This window comes from Ammospiza nelsoni, chromosome 3, assembly GCF_027579445.1.
Source record: "Ammospiza nelsoni isolate bAmmNel1 chromosome 3, bAmmNel1.pri, whole genome shotgun sequence".
Taxonomy (NCBI): Eukaryota; Metazoa; Chordata; class Aves; order Passeriformes; family Passerellidae; genus Ammospiza; species Ammospiza nelsoni.
The window spans coordinates 53,429,685-53,438,733 of NC_080635.1; the positions used below are offsets into that span (position 1 = coordinate 53,429,685).

General features: G+C 44.1%; 1 protein-coding gene across 1 annotated transcript; it reads right to left on the reverse strand.

Moving 5' to 3' along the window:
* Positions 1 to 812: 812 nt before the first annotated feature.
* RSPH3 (radial spoke head 3) lies at positions 813 to 8,764 on the reverse strand. The gene is given in 10 exon segments (XM_059467665.1): positions 813 to 1,379; positions 2,767 to 2,853; positions 3,906 to 4,068; positions 5,046 to 5,249; positions 5,825 to 5,970; positions 6,502 to 6,655; positions 7,940 to 8,057; positions 8,059 to 8,134; positions 8,137 to 8,419; positions 8,645 to 8,764. Coding segments are annotated over 10 exon segments (1,557 nt in total). The 3' UTR covers positions 813 to 1,173.
* Between the last annotated feature and the right edge of the window lie 285 nt (positions 8,765 to 9,049).

Sequence of the window (9,049 nt, forward strand, 5' to 3'; positions counted from 1 at the left end):
TATAAATGAGTAAATCTTGCAAAAGTTCGACGCCATTGGGGTTCAGCAGAGGAGGGAAGTTCCGACGGGCGTCACTAGCGCAGGGTGTGCAATGAGAAAAGGTGGCACCAGCAGTGTCCTCCCCGGCGCTTCTCCATGCGGATTGCCGCGGGCTGTCCTGCCCTCTAGTGCCTGCAGCGCCCGCTCCCTCCGGCCTCCCTCGGCTCCCTGCTGCACTGACGCCCCCAGGAGCTGCAGAGCCCCGTGCACCCCCCGGGCCCCGTGGGTGCAGAGCTGTCCACCCTGCGGCCCTGTGCCTGACGGGGACAGCTGCTGCTGGCAACACTGACCCAGCAAGGCACGGTGCTGCTGCAATGTAGCACAGGTGTACTTCTGTGAGGGGGACGGCCCCACCTGAGGAACTGGCCTGTGGACGGACAACTAACTAACTACACGTGTTAGTGAAGGCACGTTTTGTCAGTCATGTCTGGTACTGCTTCCAGTGAACCGGCAGGAAAGGACGATTACAAAGAAAACCGAGACAGGACTCAGCGTGTAGCTCCAGCCCCTCACCTCCAGGAGGGGTTCTAAGAGGATGCTGAGGAGGATTTTGCACAGGCAGAAATTCCCACGGGCAGGTAAATCTGAACTTGGCAAGGCTGAGGAACAGCTGCTTCGGCTCTATTACCTGCTGAGATGTCCATTCAAGTTTGTGAGGAAAGAAAAGACTAACATGAGTCAAAAGCAATTTATTTAATTGCTGTAGTAACTACCTTTCAAAACAAGGAAAGTAAGGAAATATTGTTCCAAGAACATTATCAAAGCATTTACAAAGATTATTATGATGCTCTCAACATCCTTCTCATGACCTTCTAGCACAGGGTGTGGGACAGCATTTTCAACTTTTGATGGATTGGATTGTGTAAAAGGAGACAGAATTTCTGTGCCATTCATTGCACTTGTAACTTCTCTGTTGATTCTAGCAGCCTGAAATCAGCAACTCCAGCATATGGAAAACATGTTTTAATGCTCTACTGTTGCTTAGGTTCACCCTTCAGAATGGCTAGGGCACAATACCTGTAAATAGATAGGAATTAATTCCTTATTTCTAAGCCACTGGTCTCCATTTACTTGATGACTTGCCTGTTTGTTACTCAGTTTCCAAATCTGCTGCTCCTTCTTGACCTTATTCTTCTAACTGGAATCTGAAGGTTCTTCCTCAGCACCTTCCTCAGGTTGGTCAGTCTCTTCTTCCTCAGCAACAGGTTGGTCAGCATCATCCTCCTCACCAGACATCTTGGGAGCTGCATCTGTTTCCCCAGGCTCTTCAGCAGGTGGAGCAGGTGGAGGTGGACGGCTAAATTCATCTAAGCGCTTTTCCACCACCGTACGAATCAAAGCTGAAACAGAGATAGCCACCATTTACAACCACAGAAGAAAAACCCTATAATTTGAGATTTTTTTTGTATGTATTACTGGCCTATAAATCCAGGGAATATTCAGGGAAATAACCCTAAAATAACTCTGAAAATGAAGAAATATCTAAGGACTGGAGCAAGACAATGGTATCTGGTTAAAAGTTTAAACAGATTTAACAAGAATACAATAGATATTCTCATCACTATTATATCCTGCAGCAACATTCTCCTTAGGATGTTTATTCAGTAGTCACATACAATATTTTTTTCTTAAAGAAGAGACATTTCCCTTCCTTCTGAAGAGCTACATTAAGAAGTGATCCTTGAGTGTACATGAATCAGCATAAAATACCTAACACACCAGCTTTAATTGTCCAAATCATATTATACCTTAACAAGTAAAATTCAGGGTCCTAATTAAACTAAAAATAAACCAAAGGAAGCAAACATACTTGTAATACAAACCCAAAATCCCAGCAAGAGGAAAACTATAGGAATGAAGATGTTATGCAAGTGTAAAAAAGTGGTTTGATCTAGGAGCACATTGCTGAGCACAGATATACCATACTTTTGTGTTCCTACACAAGAGAGAATCCAGGTTTTTCAGGTTTTTCAACTACAGCCTCTAAACTAATAAAAGAGCCCAAATATTTAGCTTGAACTAGCCAAAGAAGACTGATATTTCAATCTATTTCAAAAGCAAGGACATTGTTATTGTTTGATAAGGAGGTAAGCCCTTGTTTTGATGAAAAATATTGGTCACCTCACTTCTCAGTCAACCATGGCCCACCATCATTCTCCTTTTAATGTAGGAAAATAATCCATAGCTCCATGAGCTTACACAACAAATTAAGACGCTTTCATGGTATACATGTGGCAATACACAAGCTGGGCTTTTCTGTTCCCACTGGCACAATCAGGTGCACTACAGAGAACACTACAGCAGTGTAACACAGAGGAAGTAGAAGCTTTATAGCCAAAAAAATTGTGCTCTTTAACCATTCTGTTCCTGACATAGGTGTTGTATCTCCCAGCATTAACAAACCTCAAACAGTATAAAGTCAGAAGAGAGTGGATAGTGCTACATGACTGACACTTCCATTATTTCAGCTGAAAATCAGTTACCTGGTTGTCTGTAGTAGTAATTTTCCAACATTAAAACATGTTAATATAGTAAAAAACCCAAACCAAATCAACAAATGCAAGCAAACAAAACTCCCAACACAAAAAAACATGGAGTTTTTCCTAAAATGACACTTCCTACCTTAACCCACAGTGACCATATAAACGTGACATTTGTTCCGACCAGCAAAAAAACAATCAAGAACATCAGGCAGCCTGGATTACATTCCAAGATTTGGAAACTTACAGTCAAGCATTATTCTTCCCAGAACCTTCTTCTGTAGTTCTTCTTCCACTTCTGACATCAGCCATGGAAGGAATTCTGTCTCAATATCTGTCGGAATTTAGGAGGAAGAAACAAAGGGAAAATGTCACTTTAGAAAGGATGACCAACAGGACTTGGTGGCTGTTTTTTATTTATTTATTATGGCTACAACAATTAAGGGATGACACCCCACACCCAGCCAAAAGGCACTTGTTCTGTAAGAGTCACATGAAATCTCTCAGATGTTATTTTTTCTTATCTCCAGCTTCTCTTACTGAGGTTCATAATCATTATAGATTCAGAGTCCTCTCAACTGCAGTTATTTTCAAAGAGGTCTGGCACCCTTGAAGGGCTCAGCACAGATGAGATACACAGTCATGTTCTAGTGAGATCCAAATAACTATCCTGAACAAGTCAGAAGAATAACATTTCCTGCCTTGCTTTCCAAAGACTTTTGGCTTCTGGTCTGCTGAAGGCATTTGTTCTCTCTGACTAAGGAGCTCTTGGTCACTTATGTACTTCTCAAATGATACTTTTTGAACACTGTAATCCCAAAGCCTGCCCTGGTTGCAAAACACACTCAGTTTCTGCACTGATCTCATGATTTACCCTGGAGAGAGTGTAACCATTCCCAAGCTGTGGTCTGTGGAGACTGATGAAGTGAGGTGTAGCAAGATAACTCATAAGAAATGCTGCTGATTCTAAGGGCTTGGAAGTCACTGATATACAATTCCAAAATTATTTTCAGTTTTCAATTCCAATTGACTAATTTTTCACTTGCTCTGATAATCATTAAAAAATATTCAGAATGACATACTGATTTCTTTGTCTGATCTATAAAAATACATGTACTTCAGTTTGGATCTCTCTCCCAATCCTAACCACCCATTTATTTCTGTCTAGCTCCAAAGTAGCTCTTCTCATTGTCACACTGTTAGCTCTTGCTTATTCTTCACTATTTGTACAGATGAGCAATAATGTTTTTTGTGTTCAGCCACAAATGTAAATGAATAGTCTTATGACATTATTCTAAATAATAGGATAATATGCTATGTTTCGTGGTTGTTTTGAGCTTTATATAACTTTGCTCACGTATTTAAAAAGAAAAAAACGAAACAAACCTCTTTCTATAGGGTCATAAAAAAATCCACTGTCATGAAGATTGTTGAAGACTGAGGGAATGAGATCAGCCAGGTAACGCTGAGCAAATGCCCGAGCTGCAATTTTCTCTGCAGTCTCTTTCTGTTTCCGCAGCTTTTCCAGGTGCTCCAGCCTGCGACGTTCCTGTCAAGGCAATTATGCATGTAAAACTTAGAGGCCTTTAGCTGTTACTCCTTTGATCTAGATTTTGAAGAATTATCACAGTGTGTGTCCCATGAATAGCAAAGACAGTATGATCTCTACCTGGTATTTGCAGCTTCTAACTTCCACTGAAATTCCTCACATGAAAGAGTGCTTGAAAGCAAGTTTGTACTTTATCAATGAGACCAAATTACAAAGAAACACATTTCTGTAGTATTCCTTTTTTTCAATTTGACAAGTCTGTAAAATAAGGGCATCACAGCTGGCCAAATGAAACCCTTCTCTAATGCCTTAATATATATTAATCTCATGACTTTTTGCTTTATTATTGCAGATCAAGCTGGTTATTTGCCTTGGAATAGGATGAAGTTCAGATAAGTATTTCCCAAACTTTTTATCTTCCAATATTATATAATATTGCAAATACCAAAAGATTAAAACTCAAATTGGTTCAGAAAACCATTAGAAAACACAATTATACAAGGCTGATAAATAGTAAGTAATTAACACTTGCCTTCTCTGTTTATTCCTATTTACTAAAGATTACTAATTTGGCATGATACTTTGCAATCTTGAGATGTGCACACAGAGTAGAGCATGCATTGTGTGTGAAAGACCAGGAGGTGTCTCTCTTACTTCCAAGCACTCTGACTATTTGTTTAGCACTTATTATAACGAAAAGGCTTAAGAAACAGCTGTACCAGGTACAGAAGAAAATGCTGTTAGTTTTGACCTTTTGACCAAGTCACTCAAGCATGACAGCTCCCAATAAACACAACAGTGTGGTGCTGTTGTATGAGAGCAAGTGGCAGAGTGCAGCTGTATGTCATCAAAATGCTTTAAGGCATGTCAAAGCTGACAGTACCCTTTTGGGCATACCCAGCTTATATCACAGGCTGTTGTTCAGTACTGGAAATGTTTTTCTCCCTTCTGACAGGAAGTCCCTTAGGAAGTCCTACCTTCTCCTCTCTGATCCGCCTGTCCTGCTCTTCCAAGCGCTGTAACTCAGCAAACTCTGCACTACGCAGCTCTGCGAAGGCACGCTGATGTGACCACAGCTGGGACAGCTCCTCTTCTTCCATGACTTCCAGCAAAGCCTGCTCAACTGTTTTTCCAACCAACACCTCCAGGATCGGCTTAACTTCGATATCAAAGTCAAACAACTGAGGATGAGAGTCAGAGAAACAGAGAGAAATGTCTCTTGATCACAATTACTCTTAACAAGGATTGGCAAGGAGAAAAGGAGGATGAACAAAGCCCTTGTACTGAAGTCAGGCTGGGGAAGGGGAGGTGGGGGACCAGTGTCAGCTAAGGCACAGAGAATCATGAGTGCTGCTGGGGGTGCGTGGGATGGCCTGAGTGGGCTGGCCTGAGACACCACACAGCCTCCCATAGCCCCTGTGGGGACTGCCAGGGAGAAGCTGAGCACTTGCCTAGACCATACTTCTGTGTTCCCAGTCCCTTCTTGGGCTGGACATGTTTTACAGAAGAGAGCATTTCTCAACACTGTATCACAGCTGAAAGCAGCAGAACCAGTGCACATGGCAGCACAACTTCCTTGATTTTGCACTCAACCTCAAAGCAAACCTTGGTGAGTTGGGTTTGGGTGGTTTGTGGGGGCTTTTTTGGCATGTTCCGTGAGGATTAGTTTCTTTCTGTTTCTACTTCAATTTTGTATCAGCAATGTGTTTTGGATGGAAGAGATATTTTGACAGCACTTGTGGGCCTGATTTCATACCTCTCCTGCTTCTATTTGAGTGGCCACATCTTTTCCTGATTTGGCTGGTATGAAGAGTGGAGTGGGAGGTCTGTCCAAAAATTCATCTGTTTGACACTCTCCATCAACCTCTATTATCCGATCACTAATCTCTTCCAAATACAGTTCTAGAAACAAAAGCACAATGAATACACAACATGGGATTCCTTTCATTTTAGCTTTCAACTGTTTTAGATGACTCTATATTCTGAATTACATCCAAAGAATGCAATAAAATGCTTTCTATAAAGTTAGAAAAAAGGCCTCTCAAAACATAGGTCAATTTGCTGCAAAGGCCATCTGATGCTGTGTTCTCTGTAATGTCAGGTGCACTTCATAGAAGTGATTCCAAAAACAGTAGTTCACCTTAAGCAAAAGTTTTAAAACTTTCCATTTTAAGCATATATGAAATTTCTCTAATTATACTGAAAATGGAAAGAGTAAAGGAAGCAGTCTTGACTAGTATTCAAGAATGTACACTGAAAAATAGACCTTCTGGGAAAATGTCACTAATTAGACAAGTATAGAACCTCTGATTCCAGCATTCCGTGATTTTAAACTGTGTGATTCTACCAACTTCATCACCGATTTAGCAAGTAAATATAGATCAACAAGCTTTTGTTTTCAGACAGATATAAAAAAAAAATGCAGCCTTTTACCTGTCTGCACGTGAACATGTACTCTGCCCGCCACAGGCTCCGGCGTTCCTGGCCGAATTTGCTCCAGCGTGAGCCTTCTGGCCGGGGTGTGTTTCGAATTCGATGCTCTCCTCGGCCTTTTAACCTCAATGGCAAGGGGCTCGGTACTCAGAGCCTGGGTGAAGAAGGAAGATACCCACAAAACAGAACACACTTTATACTTGAAAATGATATTTAATTGCCTCTACAGAAAAATGAAGGTTGCTCTTTGATCTTAATGATAGCTATCTAGTATTTTGGATTTACTTTCCTGGGTCCTGGCCCTAAATTTTCACAGACTTAAAGACTGTATGGCATAAAATTATTAAGGTATGCTAGCTGCCTACAGGCACATAATAACAGCATCTCATGCTAAGAGTAATAATTAATTATTTTCTTATTTGAAAGTGAATATTGTATACAGAACTTTGTTAGATAAAGTATATTAAAATGGTATGTTTTCAAATTTTGAGAGGTCAAATGGACTCAAGTCCAGTTATCATATTATGAACAGAATTGTTTGCTAGATAAAAATTAGACTAATATATAATTGGTCTATATAATAGACCAATTACTGCTAATGAAACAAAAGAAACTCATAATAACATTTAAATTCAGTATTCTACTTATAGATTGAGATAAACATCAGCTTTGAACTTCTTAAACAAAACTTACGTAAAATTCACTCTAAGAAATGGCTACTGAACAACACAAAGCTATTTTCAAACAGTAGCTTTTAAAATATACTGCTTTAAATTCCTATATGATCAAATTATCTATGTAGAAATATTCTCTGAAAACAAAGTATCACATGTGGGTGGGATTCCGAGCAACCTGGACCAGTGGAAGTTGTCCCTGCCCAGGGCAGGGGGTTGGAACTAGATGATCTTCAGGGTCCCTTTCAACCCAAACCATTCTAAGATTCTATGATTTACTATTATATCAGGATATAGCAGTAATACAAAAAAAAAACCAAAAACTTTGGCATCCTCACAAGCAGCTTTTGCATACAGCTGGACCATTTAGCTCTGCTTCTGTGGTAGGATAAACCAAAGTCTATGCCACAATTCAACTTCCCAAGAGCTGCAATTCCCCCTGATGACACCTTGCATATGATAAAAGATTATCGAGTAATGACTTGTGCTCAGGACCACTACTCTAAAGAAACAGATAAAGAAAATAAAGTCATCGAGTATGTAATGGGGGGGTAAAAAAATCAGAACTGCAGAAGTTCGTATGAAACCGAGTGTTTTAAAGAAGAGCTAATAACAGTCACAGGCTGGTTTAACTGGAGAGCCTGTGACTTACGTGAAACATTGGAAGTTCAATTACAGCTTCATTATAGATGAGGAACAGCTTCGCCGCCCTATGGTTTTCCAACAAAAAACGTAGCGTGATGCACTTTAGCGAACCCCCGTACCTGCGGTGGGGTCGGACGGGAGGACAGGACGTTTCCGCGCACCACTCTCGGGTCGACCATGATGTTGCCGTAGCGCACCTTCTCCCTGCGGCACAGCACACACAGCGCCGCTTGCGGCTTCCCCCGGCCGGCGGGAGAAAGGCAAAGCGGGGAAGGGCGCTGGGCCCGGGGGAAGGCGAGGAAGGCAGCGGGGCAGCGGCCTGCCGGACACCGGCACTCACGTCTCGGAGCCATTGGACTGCTCTCGGTACTTGGGCCGGGGAGGCAGGGAGCGGGGCTGGCTGGAGTAGCTGTAGGGCCCGTCGGCGGCCGCTTGCACGGGCCCCACGGTGGGCTCCATGCTGCGGCTCCGGCTCCGCGCGGAGGGCGCGCCTGAGGGAGCGCTAACGGCGTCCGTCTCCCGGGCAACGCGCCGCGCGTGCGCGGGCCGGCGGCCGCGGGCTCGCGGGGCGTCGCGGAACGGCCGGGGCTGGGAGGCTCCTAAAGGATCGTCCGTGGGTAGGGACACGGCCCACCAGAACAGGGTGCTCAAAGCCCCGTCCTGCCCGACCTCGAACACTTTCAGGGTGGCGAATTCACAGCCTCTCTGGGCAACCTGCTACAGTGCCCCACCACCGTCCCAGCAAACAATGCCTGCCTAATATCTAATCCAAATCTACTCTCTTCCAGTTTGAATGCATTCCCCCTTGTCCTGTCACTACATGCCCTTGTAATAAGCCCCCCTCCTGTCGGCTCTCCGGTACTGGAAAGCGGCAGGCCACGCCGGAGCCTTCCCTTTGCGGTGTGCGGCCCTCGCCCCTCACGGAGCTGTTCCTGCCGGGACATAGCCCGGGCCTGGGGCCATGCCGGGCCCCGGGAAAGCGCCGCCGTCACCCACAGCGGCTCCGAGCTCGCTCGGCAGCGCTGCGGGCCCGCCCGGCCGAGGCAATGAGGGCGTCGGACCGCGAGGTGTCACCGTCCTCCCGCCGCCTCCGAACAGCTCCCCGGGACTCGCAGCTCCCCAGGGACACGCGGGGTGCCCTGGCACTGGCGTGGGGGGACGCGGAACCCTGTTGGGTGGCGTGGTGGTGGCTTCAGTACCGGCGTCCTGGAAGCACCGGCTCGAACAGC